Below are 18,097 nucleotides of genomic sequence, written 5' to 3' on the forward strand. Positions count from 1 at the left end.
TGTTTATGTTCTTACCCTATAATAGCTTAAGTTCCAGGACCATGATTCACAGTTCTGTACTCTAACACAGTTAACTATAGTAGATATTCAGTGAATACATTCTAATTTGGAAACAAAATTGATCAAGCATAGTAATCTTTCTGCTAATGAATCAAACTTTCCTTATACACAATTGATGTAAAGATACTAATCAATTTGTCCTAACTTGCTTAATTTACAGACAGAAAAATTTACAGAATTTCAAAGTTGAAAGGCAAGTCACTGTGATCAATTATATCTTACAACATGAAGAAGTCATGAGAGGAAATATGGTTGAGTAAAGACTTTCAGACTTCAAGAATATACTGGCTTGAAATACAGTTCTGCCACTTTCTAGACTTTGGTTGATTTATTTAACCTCTCTGTGCCTCAGTAACCTTATTTATGAAAAAAAAACCTGTATTTTTCATAAACATATGAAAAAGAAAACTGATATAAGAATCAGATGACATAAACATGTACTATAATACCTGTCACAAGGGGGTACTCAATAAATAATTCAATAATTATTTTTACATACCATTAGACAAAGTACTTATTCTCTGTTAGTCTGTTTCCTTAACTCTAAAACAGAAGACAATATCTACCTTTCAGCTATTCTGAGGATTAAAGGAAAATGTATATAAAAACACTGCATTTCTCTCATGAGACTCATTCAAAAAATAAAAATAAAAACACTGCATTTCACTTGACACATAGCAGGCACTCATAAAGTGGGAAGTTACTTTTGTTAAACAGTAGCTATTTCACTTCATTGGTTACTCTTACTAAGCATATAATATGGTTCTCTTTATATTTTATGAATGTCAGCTATGTTGGGGAAAACAAATTTTTTTTTTTGAGACGGTTTCACTTTTGTTGCCCAGGCTAGAGTGCAATGGCAGGATCTCAGCTCACTGCAACCTCTGCCTCCGGGTTCAAGTGATTCTCCTGCCTCAGCCTCTGAGTAGCTGGGATTACAGGAACATCCCACCACAACCAGCTAATTCTTTTGTATTTTTAGTAGAGATGGGGTTTCACCATGTTGGCCAGGCTGGTCTCGAATTCCTGACCTCAGGTGATCCACCCGCCTCAGCCTCCCAAAGTGCTGGGATTACAGGTGTGAGCCACCGTTCCAGGCCAGGAGAAATCTTTTATACAACAGGTTCCTTTAAACAATAATGAAATATTCATTAGCAACAGAAATTCACTGCTCCTCCAAGACAATTCTCAAGACAATTACTGAGGATATGACTCAGTTGAATCTCACAGGAATCTCTCTCTCATTACCTTAACCAGATGCCATCTTCTAAACAACAAATTCTATAATTAGTGACCTAACTAAGTAACATGGGCTTGAAAAGATTTCAAGAATCAGCTCACCTAAGTTACAGAATGATAAATGCAACCCACAGAGTATATTCTCTTAGTAATTTTAATATTCTGTTAACTTCCTTCTGGTACTGTCATTTATTTCATTGTTTAGAATTCTGTTTTCAAGGCCGGGCAGGGTGCCTCATGTGTGTAATCCTAGCACTTTTAGGAGGCCGAGGCAGGTGGATCAGGAGGTCAGGAGTTCAAGACCAGCCTGGCCAAGATGGTGATGGCCCATCTCTTCTAAAAAACACAAAAATTAGCCAGGTGTGGTAGCAGGCACCTGTAATCCCAGCTACTCAGGAGGCTGAGGCAGAGAACTGCTTGAAGCCGGGAGGCGGAGGTTGCAGTGAGACACTGGATCCTAGCCTGGGTGACGCGAGAGGGGCGAGAGGGGCAAGAGGGGCGAGAGGGGCGAGAGGGGCGAGAGGGGCGAGAGGGGCGAGAGGGGCGAGAGGGGCGAGAGGGGCGAGAGGGGCGAGGGGCGAGGGGCGAGGGGAGAGGGGAGAGGAGGGAGAAGGAGAGAGAGAGAGAAAGAATCCTGTTTTCAAATTCTCTGCTCCAGGTAGCAGCCCCAAGACTATCTAACATCAAAACTACTGTCTCGGCTGGGCAGAGACTCACACCTGTAGCCCCAACACTTTGGGAGGCTGAGGTCAGGAGGATCATTTGCACCTAGGAGTTTGACACCAGCCTCGGCAATACAGCGAGACCCATCTCTACAAAAAAATTAATGTTTTTAATTATTTCCAGAGGTTACAGTCAAAGAATCCCACCCTGCTTTGGAGCCTACTCCAATATAGATCAAAGGCAAGGGCAACAATGCTAGACCAAGCTGGGCAGTTTGGATGTAGACAGACAGTATGAGAGAAACTTGGTAAAATATTTTGTTTCCTTCCTCTCCCAGACACCCCAAACTCTGTCCCTTTATCTCTGGCTACCATATTCTTACCTTAAGTGTATCAAACACTGTGAAATAGGACTACTAGGATGGACTACTAGGATGACAAAGAATTCCAGTTTATGCTATGTATTTCCATACACCAACTGCAGAGACTCGGTTCTAACTCAAAGTTGTCCTGAATGCATTAAATGTAGGTACATGTTCAGCCATTTTAAGTCATTGAGAGTAGTCATTTACCTATTTGATACTCCTTCAACTTTTTACAGCTAGAAACTCAAACAACTACAGTTCTTAGACATTTTTAAATGAAAATAAGTAGGGCTCTAAATGAGAGCCAGAAATGTCTGGGTTCCAATGATCAGGCATTTTACCCAATTGATGTTAGTCACCTAACTTGCCATTGCACACATAAGATATATTGTAACATATCAGCAGAAATGTATTTTACACATATCAAATAACCGGCCTCTAAATGATACCTTCAACTAAAATGAGACACTTTCTTTATTTGGAATTCCATGATGAGAGGACAACTTGGCTATATAAGAGACAGTACAGTCCAGCAGTTAAGAGTGTAGACTGTAGCTGGGCATGGTGGCATGCACCTATAATCCCAGCTACTAGAGAGGCTGAGGTGAGAGGATGGCCTGAGTTGGGAGGCAGAGGCTGCAGTGAGCTGAGATTGCACTACTACACTCCAGCCTAGGTGAAAGCCTATCTCAATTTTAAAAAAAAAGTATAGACCAGTCAGCTGTGATGGCTCACACCTGTGATCCTGGCACCTTGGAAAGACAAGGTAGGCGAATCACCTGAGGTTGGGAGTTCAAGACCAGCCTGACCAACATGGAAAAATCCTGTCTCTACTAAAAATCCATAATTAGCGGATGTGGTGGTGCATGCCTGTAATCCCAGCTACTTGGGAGGCTGAGGCAAGAGAATTACTTGAACTCGAGAGGTGGAGGTTGCAGTGAGCCGATATCACACCACTGCACTCCAGCCTGGGCAACAAGAGTGAAACTCCATCTCCAAAAAAAGAAAGAAAAAACAAAGACTACTTACTTAAAGACAGCATTTTTGGTAGTTGTACATAAGGCAGAGGCTTTTCTAAGATAACACAAAATCAGATGTCATAAAGTAAAAAAAAGGAAGTTCTATTTGCATAAAGTCATTTATATCATATAAGTAACACCTTTAAATTAGTAAGAAAAGGAAACAAATCATTAGAAAAATTGACATGATATATGAACAGGCAATTCAGAGAAATACAACTGGCCAAGAAGCATATGAAAAGCTTGGATCTACTAATAATTAAAGCACTACAAACAAACAAAATATAATTATTTTGCTCTGGCAAAAATTGAAAAGAATTATATTGCCGGGCGCAGTGGTTCACGCCTGTAATCCCAGCACTCTGGGAGGCGGAGGCAGGAGGATCACTTGAACCTGGGAGGCAGGAAGTTGCAGTGAGCCATGATGGTGGCACTGCACTCCAGCCTGGGCAACAGAGCGAGACTCCATCTCAAAAAAAATAAATAAATAAATGGAGATTCTCATATATTACTGGTAGAAATGAAAACCAGTACAACCTGTTTTGAAGAAAATCTGGCAGTTCATTTTAAGATTTTAAACGTAAAAATTTCTGACCACATGATCTTACTTCTAGTACTATCCTACAGGAATAATCACAAAACTTTATGCACAATATACACAATATTATTCCACCTTGTTTAGAAGCAAATTCTAATTATACAGATATTTATACAAAAAAGCATTAAAGATTATACACCAAACTATTAACACTGGTTATATCTAGGAAATGGGATTAAAGAAACAGGAGATGACGGGTTTTTTTTCCTGTACTTCATTATCATTTCTACACTTTGCCATCATTAATTATTTAAAAACCCTTTTTACAATGACTTTGTATAATTTTAGAAATTTAAATAACAAAAAGGGGTTGTTTTTTGTTTTTTTTGAAACAAAGTCTTGCTCTGTCACCCAGGCTAGAGAGCAGTGGCACAATTTTGGCTCACTGCAACGTCTGCCTCCCTGGTTCAAGCAATTCTCCTGTCTCGGTCTCCTGAGTAGCTGGGATTATAGGCACACGCCACCATGCCCGGCTAATTTTTGTATTTTTAGTAGAGACAGTTTCACCATGCTAGTCAGGCTGGTCTCAAACTCCCGACCTCGCGATCTGCCCGTCACAGTCTCCCAAAGTGCTGGGATTACAGGTGTGAGCCACAGCACTGGGCCAACAAAAAGTTTCTTAAAAGAAATTATAAAATCAAAGCCTAAAAGCAAAAACAAGTTTCTATTTTTTTTTTTTTAATTTAAAAGACAAGGTCTCACCCTCTCACCCTAGCTGAAGTGCAGTGGCATGATCACAGCTCATTGCAGCCTCCAACTCCTGGGCTTCCAGTGATCCTCCCACCTTAGCCTCCCAAGTAGCTGGGACTACAGACACACTTGGCTAATTTTTAAAAACTGTTTGTAGAGACAGGGTTCTCGTTATATTGCCCAGGCTGGTCTCAAACTCTACCCTGAAGCAATCCTCCTGCCTTGGCCTCCCAAAGAGTATAGGTGTGAGCCACTGTACCCAGCCCAAACGTTTAACTGCAAATAACTAGAATTTAATATTATCAAAGATTGTCAGCTACTGAATTTAATCTTTCATTAATAGGGTAATGTGAAATATAAAAGCTATTTAGACACTTAGAGTAGAATACAGTAAAAATCTAAGACTAATATCTTGCTTTTAAAAGAAGGACTTAGCAAGGAATCAGTATAACTCAGTTTCTTATAAATCTAAGTAAATGGACAAACCATGATTCTTAAAGAACAGCTGTACACAAAATGTCAATGGTATGAGGTTGAGAAAAAAAAAAAAGAACAGCTGTACAAATGGAACAAGTTGGTGTGAAAGGCTAAACTGAATTTACAGATTAGCATTCTTTTTTTTTTTTTTGAGACTGAGTTTCACTCTTGTTACCCAGGCTGGAGTGCAACAAGCACAATCTCGGCTCACCGCAAACTCTGCCTCCTGGGTTCAGGCAATTCTCCTGCCTCAGCCTCCTGAGTAGCTGGGATTACAGGCACGTGCCGCCATGCCTAGCTAATTTTTTGTATTTTTAGTAGAGACGGGGTTTCACTATGTTGACCAGGATGGTCTCGATCTCTTGACCTCATGATCCAACCGCTTCAGCCTCTCAAAGTGCTAGGATTACAGGCGTGAGCCACCGCACCCGGCCTCAGATTAGCATTCTTGATAATGTTTTATCAAGCTAACACGTTGGTATAGCCAAATGAAAAAATGATTAAATAGCTCAGAAAAGTTATGTCTCATATACAACTTTGTTTCCATAAATAACATGAATATGTCGGGCGTGGTGGCTCACGCCTGTAATCCAAGCACTTTGGAGGCCAAGGTGGGTGGATCACCTGAGGTCAGGAGTTCAAGACCAGCCTGGTTAACATGGTGAAAACCCATTTTAAAAAAAATAAAAAAATAAAAATACAAATAAAAAAATAAGATGAATAAATTCATCTCTTCATATCATTTGAATGTTTTTAATCTTGCCTTTTTTTTTCACCACAATACAGTCATTTCTGAAGTAACTAAATACAAAAAATTTTTCTTCATACTAGATTGGCCCCATGGGGTTTTAATCACTAACAACACATGGAAACATTAAAAACTTATCCTCAACTAAATATGTCATCATCACTCTTCTAACTGGTGTTCTTTTCCAAAACTAAAGCTTTGAATTTTGAATTTTTTTACTATCTTCTGACATTTGAATGTTACACATAAAGCCTAAGACATTTTCTGTCATTTATAGCAATAGAAGAGACTATACCTAAGACATAGTTCAATCTGGACAATTATTCTAGGATGATCAAAATGCCAGTAAGATTTTCAGATGTGTAAAAGATTCTAAATACATACTTTTTATTTTTTTAGATGGAGTCTTGCTCTGTCATCACGCTGGAGTGCAGTGGCGTGATCTCGGCTTACTGCAATCTCCACCTCCCGGGTTCAAGTGATTCCCCTGCCTCAGCTTCTGTAGTAGCTGGAACTACAGGCGCGTACCACCACACTCGGCTAATTTTTTGTATTTTAGTAGAGACAGGGTTTCACCATGTTGGCCAGGATGGGCTCGATATCATGACCTTGTGATAGGCCACGTCAGCCTCCCAAAGTGCTGGGATTACAGGCATGACCCATTGAGCTGGGCAAAGACTCCAAATATTTTATACCTTTAGGCTAATACTGTATTTATTATATCAATGTTCTCCTTTGGAGCCATAGGGGCCTGACCTTGATTCCCAAGTGTCGCATTTACTCAGTTTACTCATCTGCAGAATAAAGAAAAATGATAGTACTGATCAGTCTGTTTAGAGGATAATGAGATAATGTAGTAGATATCTAAGGCACTTAGTGACTATACCAAAGACTTGAGAAATGTTCATGTCTCTCTTCACTTCCCCAATATAAATTTACTAATTGTAGCCACTGTCAAATTATATAAATAAGGTATCTTAAATCTAACCTCTTGTAAAATATTTAACTTTCTGAATTTTTCCTAGTTTGTAAAGTTAAAAGCCCAATAAAAGTTGAGCAAGAGAGAGATTGGCACATGAGGTCATAAATTGCAGAAGCCCAATCATATACAGTATTTTAAATGACTATTATTTTGAATGAGATGGGAAGACAACAGTTTTAAGCAAAGAAATATCTTATCTAAGTTATGTACGTAAAGGGTCTGGCCGGGCAAGGTGGCTCTCTAATCCCAGCGAGGCGGGCGAGTCACAAGGTCAGGGATCAAAACCATCCTGCCTTACACCGGTGAAATTCTGTTTCTATTAAAAATACAAAAAAAAAAAAAAAAAAAGGGCCAGGCATACTGGCTCACGCCTGTAATCCCAGCACTTTGGAGGCTGAGGCGGGAGGATCACATGAGGTCAGGAGTTTGAGACCAGCCTAACCAACATGGAGAAACCCCATCTCGACTAAAAATACAAAACTTAGCCAGGTGTGATGGTGCATGCCTGTAATCCCATCTACTCCGGAGGCTGAGAGTAGATCAAGATCACTTCCACTTGATCTCAGGAAGTGGAGTTTGCAAGATCGCACCATTACACTTTAGCCTGGGCAACAAGAGCTAAACTCCGTCTCAAAAAAAAAAAAAAAGGCGGGGGGTCACTCAGGATACTATATTGGAAAGAGACTGTAATAAAGCAAAGATGTTAACAGAGAAAACAGAGTCTAACAAAAAAGTACACGTAAGAGAGGATGGTGGCTTTTAAATTAAGGTAGAAGCACAGTAGATGTGACAAGTAGTAGTATTCTAGATATATTTTGAAGGTAGAGCCAAGAGTTTTTGCTATCAGATTGGATATGAATGTGAAAAAAAGAAAGAGAGGAGACAAAGATATTTCCAATTTGGGACCTGAACAACTGGAAGGACAGAACTGATACTTGCTGAATAGGTTAAGACATAGGAGAAACAGGACTGGTGAAGAAGCTTCAGAAGTTCAGTTTTGGACAAATTAAGTTTGTGATGAATATGAGACATCCAAGTAGATATGACAGATACACAGTTGGGTAAATGCAACAGAATTTCAAGGTAAGAAGTCTGAGATAGAAATAAATTTGAGGCCAGGCACAGTGGCTCACGCCTGTAATTCCAGCACTTTGGGAGACCAAGGCGGGTGGATCACAAGGTCAAGAGATCGAGACCATCCTGGTCATGGTGAAACTCCATCTCTATTAAAAATAAAAAAAAAATTAGCTGGGCATGGTGGTGCACACCTGTAGTCCCAGCTACTCGGGAGGCAGAGGCAGGAGAATCACTTGAACCCAGGAGGCAGAGGTTGCAGTGAGCTGGGATCGCGCCACTGCATTCCAGTTTGGCAACAGAGTGAGACTCCGTCTCAAAAAAAAAAAAAAAAGAAAGAAAGAAATTTGAAACTTGTCCGCCTTTAGATGTCATTTAAAGCCATAAAACTGGATGAGATCACCAAGAAGGTAAGTGCAGACAGAAAAAAAAAAGGGTTAAAGACTGAACCCTGAAACAATACAACATTAGGTTAGGGACATAAGGAGAAACTGTCAAAGGAGATAGTGAGGTAGGAGAAAAATCAAGAGAGAATAGTATCTTAGAAGCCAAATGAAGAAAGTACTTGAACGATGAAAAAAAAAAGGATTAAACTGGTTCATGCTGCTGACAGGTCAAAACAAGAACTTGGAAATAAACCAAAAAACAAGCAGGACATATGCACAAAAGTATTCAATATGGCATTGTTTATTAGAAAAGAAATACTCAGTAGAATACACTCAATGGAATATCACACAATTATGAAAAAGTAATAGTCATTAAGATCATATATATATGATTATGACATATTCTATGTAAAAAATCAGATATAATAGATATTATAAATCACAACCATATAAAAATACATTCATCTTTAATTAGAAGAAAATATACCAAAACAAAAAATGTTACGGTTGTATGAATATTAACATTTTTTCTCTTAATTTTTCAAATGAAAACAAAAATAAAGCTTGCCCTAAAAAGGTTAGCCTGGTGCATCTATTACAATTATACAGCTTTGCTCATATACTTTTTTTTTTGAAACCGAGTCTCTGTCACCCAGGCTGGAGTGCAGTAGTGCTATCTCAGCTGACTGCAACCTCTGCCACCTGGGTTCAAGTGATACTCCTGCCTCAGCCTCCTGAATAGTTAGAACTACAGATGCCTGCCACCGCGCCTGGCTAATTTTTGTATTTTTAGTAGAGATGGGGTTTCACCATCTTGGTCAGGCTGGTCTTGAACTCCTGACCTCGGGATCCACCCACCTCAGTGCTGGGATAACAGGCATAAGCCACCTCGCCCAGTTGCTCATAGACTATTCTTAACTATAAAAGCAAAGATTGAAAACAGATTAACTATAATAGAAAGGCTTAACTATTTCCTCATCTAAATGAAACAAAAAACTGGAGAGTTTGGATTACCAGCCAAATATTTATATATCCCTTTACACTTATAATTAACACATTTTGTTCTAAATTATCCTATTTTACACTTAATTTACTGGGGCAGAATGAAAGTACATGATCATGTATATTTCTGACACCGATTAGAAGGGCAAACTACTGTCTTGAAGGAGAAAGGGGAAATGAGATCTGGCTTTAAAAAACTGAAATTTCTCAACCTCCATTTACATCTAACCTTCCAGAAACAGATGTGGATCAAATATCTAACTCTCTCAAATACCTAACTTCATCTATAATTCTTATGGCCAAGGCCTCTGGCACAATACTTTATCACATCTCATAATTCTTCCACCAAGTCCACTATTGACACATTTAAGATGTGAACGATTGCACACATTTTGCACTATATCTTGATAATTTGGGTAACATATTTTAAATGTTACTCATACACAAGGCAGGATTAAGGTACAGTGTTGGGCACTGTGATTCTAGGCATGCATATAATCTTTCATTTTAGTGCTTTTTTTGAGACAGAGTCTTGATCTGTCACCAGGCTGGGGTGCAGTGGCACAATCTTGGCTCACTGCAACCTCTGCCTCCCAGGTTCAAGCGATTCCCCTGCCTTGGCCTCTGGAGTAGCTGGGATTATAGGAACGTACCACCACGCCCAGCTAATTTTTTGTATTCTAGTAGAGACAGGGTTTCACTATGTTGGCGAGGATGGTCTTGATCTCCTGACCTCGTAGTCAGCTCGACTTGGCCTCCCAAAGTGCTGGGATTACAGGCATGAGCCACAGTGCCTGGCCAGTACTTTTTTTTTTTTTTTTTTGAGACAGTTTTGATCTTTTACCAAGGCTGGAGTGAAGTGGTGAAATCATGGCTCAATGCAACCTTTGCCTCCTGGGTTCAAGCAATTCTCCTGCCTCAGCCTCCCAAGTAGCTGGGATTATAGGCACCCTCCACCATGCCCAGCTTATTTTTGTATTCTTAGTAGAGACGGGGTTTCGCCATTCTGGCCAAGCTGGTCTCAAACTCCTGACCTCAGGTGATATACCAGCTTCAGCCTCCCAAAGTGCTAGGATTACAGGTGTGAGCAACTAATTTGTTTTTTGAGACGGAGTCTTGCTCTGTTGCAGAGGCTGGAGTGCAGTGGCCCGATCTCGGCTAACTGCAATCTCTGCCTCCCGGGTTCAAGCGATTCTCCTGCCACAGTCTTCTGAGTGATTACAGGCATGCACCACCATGCCTGGCTAATTTTGTATTTTTAGTAGAGATGGGGTTTCACCACATTAGCCAGGCTGGCCTTGAACTCCTGACATCAGGTGATCAGCCCACCTCAGCCTCTCAAAGTGCTGGGATTGCTGGTGTGAGCCACTGCACCCGGTCAAATTTTTGTATTTTTTGTAGAGACAGAGTGTCGACATGTTGGCCAGGCTGGTCTTGAAACCCTGATCTCAAGTGATCCACCCACCTCGGCCTCCCCACATGCCAGGATTACAGGCGTGAGCCATTGCGCCCAGTCTACACTGCAAATATTTAAAAAAGAAAAAGGTTTTGGGTAATTGCTTAATGTACAAATTAAGAAATGTTTGTTCCTAATGTTTACCAGATTAGGTAACAAAAGATCTAGAGTACCACAAAAAGTAGAAATCATAAAGTTACAGAACTTGAGAGTTAGAATCTTAGATCCAGCAGTCCTCAAAGGTACTTAAAATTTACTGGTTGAGGGGGACATTAAAGGCAGAATCACAAAGGGCATTAAAGGCAGATTCCCAGGCTCAAGTGTCCAGATATTTAGATTCAGTAGGTCTAGTGGGGTACCCATGAATCTATATTTCAAAATGACCAAGTCCAACCCCACATTATTACAACTGAGATAACTATGTTAAGTAATCTATTTGCCCAGAATCACATAGAATCTAGGTCTCATTAACTCACAACAGGGGTCTTCTCACTATACCTCTTAAACTACATACTTTATAGTTGAAGGAACTAGGACAAAGAAAAAGTTACTAGTATGTTATTTGAGTCAGTAAACAATCCTAGAATAAATACTCTTGGTTGAAATTCGTTTTTATTATTCATTCACTAAGTATTTCTTAAGCATCTTCTATGTGCATAGCAATATGGTAAATTATAAAACTAGTAAGACATGAACACTATCCTCTGGAAGCAATTATCAGTTTGGAGGACAAGGCAAATACATAACTGAAATACAGACAGGCATGGTGACTCACACCTGTAATACCAGCACTTTGGGAGGCTGAGGAGGGCAGATTAGCTGAGGTCAGGAGTTCCAGACCAGCCTGGCCAACATGGTGAAACCCCATCTTTACCAAACATAAAAAAATTGGCCGGGCACGGTGGCTCATGCCTGTAATCCCAGCACTTTCAGAGGCCAAGGCAGGTGGATCACCTGAGGTCAGGAGTTCAAGACCAGCCTGGCCAACATGGTGAAACCATCTCTACAAAAATACAAAAATTAGCCGTGCATGATGGCGTGGGCCTGTAATCCCAGCTACTCGGGAGGCTGAGGTAGGAGAATCACTTGGACCTGGGAGGCAGAGGCTATAGTGAGCAGAGATCATGCCACTGTACTCCAGCCTGGGCAACAGAGCAAGACTCCGTCTTAAAACTAAAACAAAAAAAACAAAACCTGATATCCAACAGCACCGCAATATATGAGTAGGTGCCAAAATAAGTGCTGTGGCCAATTACAAAATTAACTAATTCACACAGACTCCACTCAGTATTTTTTGTGGTCAGAATTTACCCTTCAGAGATCAATATTCAATTTCTTCTCTTTCATTGTTAAAAAAAAAAAAAGCTGGCATTTAATAAAGGAAAGGTTTTGTCTTTGTGTGGAATAGTTCTCTCTCCCAACATTTCATACACCCATCCACGTCAATACCACTACTATCACATCATCCCACGTGCCAGAATAGCTTTTGGTAGAGACCAAAGTTTATATAATTTTAATGCAAAAATCTAATTAAGAGCTTGGCCCTCTTCAAACAGTAAGAAAAGCCTCCCTTCTGGAGAATCTTACTGATTATGTGCGTATGATTATATCTTACTGATTATGAAATACTTACTGACTAAGTATTTCAATTTTTCATTCTTCTGCAATATACTATACATCCATATATTACATTAACCTCATTATAGGCAAAGTGTACTTTGATACCTCTTATCTCTCTCCTGGCCATATGACTTAGCCAATGGGACGTTAGGAGAGCAGAGTCTGGAAATACGCTGGTAGGATTGGGCTTGGCCTCTTGCACTTCTGCCAATGCCATGACACAAGCTTTCCCCAGATAGATGTTGTTACCTCTTCTTTCTAGCCTGGACCCCAGCAGGAGACACATGGACAGAATAAATGCCTATTACTGCATGCCACTAAGATTTTGTGGTTGCCAATAATTATGCAGCAAAATGTCACTGGATCACCATATCTAAGAAATCCAAGCCAAGCATGGTGGCTCACGCCTGTAATCCCAGCACTTCAGGAGGCCAAGGCAGGTGTATCATGAGTTCAAGACCAGCCTGGACAATATGATAAAACCCCGTCTCTACTAAAAATACAAAAATTAGCCAGGTGTGGTGCTGCGCACCTGTAGTCCCAGCTACTCAGGAAGCTGAGACAGGAGAATTGCTTGAACCTGGGAGGTGGAGGTTAGAGTGAACCAAGATTGCGCCACTGCATTCCAGCCTGGGTGACAGAGTGAGACTCTGAGAAAAAAAAGAAAGAAAGAAAGAGACAGAGAGAAGAGAGAAAGAGAGAGAGGAGGGAGGAAGGAGGGAGAGAGAGGTAGAGAGGGAAAGAGGGAGAGAGGGAGAGAGGGAGGGAGGAAGGGAGGAAGGGAGGAAGGGACAGAGGGAGGAAAGGAGAGAGAGAGAGAGAAAGAAAGAGAGAGAGAGAGAGAGAGAGAAATAAATAAATAAATAAATAAATCCAGACTGGGCACAGTGGCTCACGCCTGTAATCCCAGCACTTTGGGAGCCTGAGGCAAGTGGATCACCTGAGGTTGGGAGTTCGAGACCAGCCTGACCAACATGAAGAAACCCCCCCTCTCTACTTAAAATACAAAATTAGCCGGGCATGGTGATGCAGGCCTGTAATCCCAGCTACTCGGGAGGCTGAGGCAGAAGAATCGCTTCAATCAGGGAAGCAAGGGTTGCAGTGAGCCCAGATTGTGCCATCACACTCCAGCCTGGGCAACAATAGCAAAATTCCATCTCAAAAAAAAAAAAAAAAAATCCAAACAATCAGGACTGATGTTAAGCAGTGCTTCTCAAGCACGTGCCTGAGACTTTTGGGGTTCTCCCAGAGAGATCCATTCAGTACATCTGGACTATAGGGCCAAAAATATGCATTTTTATAAAAAACTCCAGGTAATTCTGTTGCAGTGCCCACACTGAGAAAAACTAAAATGAAGATTACTAAACTTCAGTTACTCAGTAATATTCACTAACTGCTCAAGAATACTAACTAGATAGATGAATCTTACTTTAGATAATCTGTGTGTTCCTCGAGATGTATGTAAAATTGCAATCTAATCAAGTGAATTATTTCAGATGTATTACAGAAGTTGATCTTTAAATAATAGTTGTGTTGTATACTTTTATTAAGAATTCATTTATAAACCAAGCAGCCACATCTTATTTTTCATAAACTTTTTTTTTTTTTTGCATAGAAAATGTTCTAAGAATTAGGCCAGGTGCAGTGGCTCATCCTGTAATCCCAGAATTTTGGGAGGCTGAGATGGGTGGATCATTTGAGGTCAGGAGTTCGAGACCAGCCTAGCCAACATGGTGAAACTCCACCTCTACTAAAAGTACAAAAAAAAAAAAAAATTAGCCCGGTATGGTGGTGCATGCCTGTAATCCCAGCTACTTGGGACAGGAGAATCACTTGAGCCTGTGAGGTGAAGGTTGCTGTGAGCCGAGATCGCACCACTGTACTCCAGCCTGGGCAACAGAGTGAGACCCTGTCTCCAAAAAAAAAAAGAAAGAAAAGAAAAAAGAACATGTTCTAAGAATTAAGGAGTCCAAGAACTAGGTAAGTGAAAAAGAGGGATTCAAAGAAATTATTTATCCATGACCCCAAAAAAGGATGTGCTATCAGTCTTCTAGGGTTTTTTTCCCTGTTCAGCTGCACTATTTGTGCCTGTCCAGTTAACATCACTGCAGCTATGTAACCCAAATCCACACAGGCCCTCTCTAATCACCTTGCACTTAATGAAGCTGCACTAGCCACTTCAATATTAGGCAAAGTTTTACATGTTCAGAACTACGACATTTGCATAACCACTGCTGCACTAACACCTTGTAAGTGTCTCTGCTTCTTTTCAAAGGTTGATCTGGTGAAGGCATTACTCCATCTCATATACCCAATAAGAGTGAGAAGTTGTTGCTGCTACTGATGTTTTGCCATTAATGTGGTATGTAAGGGCGCACACTATAATCCTGGCTCCATAATTTACCCACTGTGAGGTGAGTTATTCAAATTCTCTTTACTCTCCCTCTATGGAAAAGGGGAATGACAATAACCTACAGTATAAAATTGTCACGAGGATGAAATAAAAAAAAAAATGCAAAGTTATTTGAATAGCTGATGGTGTATGGCAGGCACCTAAATACTGACTGTTATCATTATTGTTACAGGTCTGAAATCTAGCTTCACAAATTTTGTCATTTGGTACCATGCAATACTAAAAAAGGGACTAAAATCACTTTTAAGCAGTGATTCTTTTACTCTCCCTTTTAAGAGACACTATTCTAAGATGCTTGTATTAACAAAAAAAAATTATTTTTAAATCAACGTTTTTTCTCTTAGTTTTATCAGTTCTGATCACAATATTATGAGCACATCACCATAAATGAGAGGTTAAGAATAACAAAGAACATTGAAAAGTGTACGTTCTGAGATTTCTGCTCAAAGAACGTTTGAGGCCTCATGTGGTTTACAGGAACCACATGGCTTATGGCTAAAGAATTTAAATAGCTAACACAATATAAAGAAATTTAAAGAAAAATCATTCATTTTTACTCTGAAAGGAACTACAATTATTAAAAATATTAAAATATTAGTTTTAAAGTAAATTCAAAATTCAAATTATTTTAACAGAACTATATGGATTTATCACCAATTTAACAGACATTAATCAACAGTAGACATTTTTCAACAATATCAAAAGCATAAAAGGAAACTTCAAATTTTCTTTCGTCATTTTCCTAGTTTAGACTTTTAAAATGAAATAAGTAACCTTTGTATCTAACATAGCAATGAGAAATTTGTTTAATGTGAAACACACTTATCATAAGAAAAAAGTAATTGGAAAGGGTCATTTGGTCCTTTATTCATTTTAAAAGCACAATCCATTTGCTCATCATAAACCAAGTGTACCAGTTGTATGTAGAATTCACTCCTGAAAATTTCTAAAAGCGAATCCCCAAAAGACTGCTTGAAAAAAAGAGTTGCAAATAGAAGATAAGGTCTTTTTCCTAAGGTGTCTGAGAACTGAAATGAAAATATCCAAAGGAAAGGATGACTACCATTTCCCTTTAGACTTTAGAGAAATGTCATAAACAACTTTCGGGAGTCAAATCTCCTAGAAGTCTGATATCAGGTCAAAGTTGTCTCGACAGAAAAGCCAATAAATAGATGCCAGGTGACTAATAGTAAAGTTATCAAAATACAGCCCAACAGTACTGTAATTCTCCAAATGCATCTAATATGTGAGTGCCCAGGTTGAAAAGATGGAGATATAATTATTAAAATACTTGGGAACAAAATAACACCACTGATAAGAATAGGAAACCGTATTAACACAATGTATCAAGAATCTCACAGTTCTGGCTTCCTCAACATTTATTCTATTCATTTGGTAACATTTCTAAATAATGGAAGTAACATGGATTCCCAGCATGATCTAAATATAAAAATAAGGTTCAAGTGTGTGTTCTCTAGTTGATGTTCTTTTTACTATAAGCCAAACCGCTTCTTTATAGTAATAATAATAATATAGATATACAGGTCTGTTTCCTGAGATCTCATAACAGATATTGTTCACTGGTGATTAAAATATTATTTTTAATCCTTGCATTACCTCACAGCTAAAAATGTCAAGATACCACACCCAATATGTCTTTTTTACCCCGTGAAGGGGGGGTGGGGTGGGAATATGGAAGCGAGGATAGGAAAGTACACAGGAATATTAAAGGTGATTTCCCTGGAAGACACGGGGCAGGCGCGCAGGCACCAGGTCGCGGCTCTGCTCCACCGCGATCCGGGGGACATGTCGAGAAGGGTGAGCACAGGCCTCGGCCTCTGCGGGCTCCCTCCCTCGCCACCCGCAGGGGAAGTGGCCGGGACGCGCCGGCTGGAGCTACTCACCGGCCGCAGCGCTGACCAGCAGGATGGTCCATGGTAGCCAGGGCACCCGCGAGGGCCGCTGCAGCGAGGAAGTCATCCCTGGGCCAGCCAAGAAGCAGGAGAGCAAAGAAAAGAAATACGGGAAGTGGATACCGGCGGAGAAACAGGCGGGAGGTTCGTCTCCTCTCCCGTAGACTGATCCTGCCCGTATCACAATGCAGTTTGAAAGGACAAATGGCAGATGAGAGGACCTAGCTGCAGAGCTTTCATGCCGCTGCAGAAATTCCCTTCATTTCTCTCCCTCGCGGCTGGGGGGGGTTCCTTCGCCTCGGACGGGGTGTTGCAGCCATCCAAACTGAAGGCATGTCCGTGGGGAAAGCAGGGATCCAAGAAGAAATCACCCAAGTTATTTCCCTCGTAGTTTCACGATATCAAAAAAATATCCAGGTCTGGGAGAAAACATATCCAGGGTGCGGAGGGCGGGGATCGATCCGGGGCCGGGGGAAGAGCTCAGAACTAGTTCCCGACTGCCGGGAAGGGCGAAGCCGAGCGGGCGGCGGCGGCGCCCGGCGGCCCGAGTCGCATCGCCAGCGGCTCCAGGAAGGCAGGATTCCTTAAGTTTCGCTTCGGTGCTTCCCTCACTGTGATTTCGAGAACAAATCCTCTTCCTTGACTGGATCGAAAAAAGTGCCTGCCTCCATGGACAAGCCCACAGTCCCCACGCCTTTGCGGAACAATCGTGCGAGGGTCGGGGAGGCCCTGGCAAGGGCTGAAGGGAGGTGGGAGCGGGGGAGGGGAGGGGTCGCGGCTCGGGCCCGAGCTCCCCGAGACGGTGAGCGGAGGGGGTGCGAGAGGCTGCCCCTTCTAGCCCTCCGGCGGTGCTCCCTTCCCTTCCTCGCTTTTTATTCCGGCGGCTCGATCTTGCCTGAGGTAAATTCCACCATGAAAGGCTTGTCTCCTCCAGTCAATGGCTCCTGTGAGAGAATCACAATCCCCCGAGGAAGCCGCCGCCGCCGCCGCCGCCGCCGCCTCGTTCTCCCGCAGCTCTGGGCTCCGGGCGGAGCTCGGGCGTCGCGGGCCGAGGGCGGGGGGCGGCGGGAGGGCGGAGGAAGGTAGCCGGGGAAGGGGGTGAGCAGCAAGGAGGCGAGACACCCTGCGCCTCCGGGAAGCACTTCCAGTGGCTCCGAGCAGACCAGACACAAAAGGGTGAGTCGCCGCAGCTGCCAGTCTGCAGCGCTCCCGGTCACCGGAGTCGCCCCGCCTCCGCCGCCGCCTCCGCCTCCTCCTCAGTCTCCAGCTCTTCCCGGCCCAGTCTGTCTCTGGCCTGTGCTGCAGCGCGGGCGGCGACGGCGGCGCCGGCGGCGCGATGAAGCCCGCACTGAGTCTGCGCACTCACGGCCCCGCCCGGCTCCGCCCCTCGTCC

General features: G+C 41.8%; 1 protein-coding gene across 1 annotated transcript in view; it reads right to left on the reverse strand.

The window, feature by feature from the left end:
* The window catches only part of BMPR2 (bone morphogenetic protein receptor type 2), a 178,525-nt gene extending 161,315 nt beyond the window's left edge, over positions 1-17,210 (reverse strand). The window contains exon 1 of the mRNA XM_012446149.3: positions 16,696-17,210. Within this exon, the coding sequence (XP_012301572.2) occupies positions 16,696-16,771 (76 nt within the window). The 5' untranslated portion in view covers positions 16,772-17,210. The remainder of the gene's footprint in view (positions 1-16,695) is intronic.
* Between the last annotated feature and the right edge of the window lie 887 nt (positions 17,211-18,097).

This window comes from Aotus nancymaae, unplaced genomic scaffold (assembly GCF_030222135.1).
Source record: "Aotus nancymaae isolate 86718 unplaced genomic scaffold, 86718_ANA_hifiasm-v0.15.2.pri h1tg000008l, whole genome shotgun sequence".
In the NCBI taxonomy this organism is placed as follows: Eukaryota; Metazoa; Chordata; class Mammalia; order Primates; family Aotidae; genus Aotus; species Aotus nancymaae.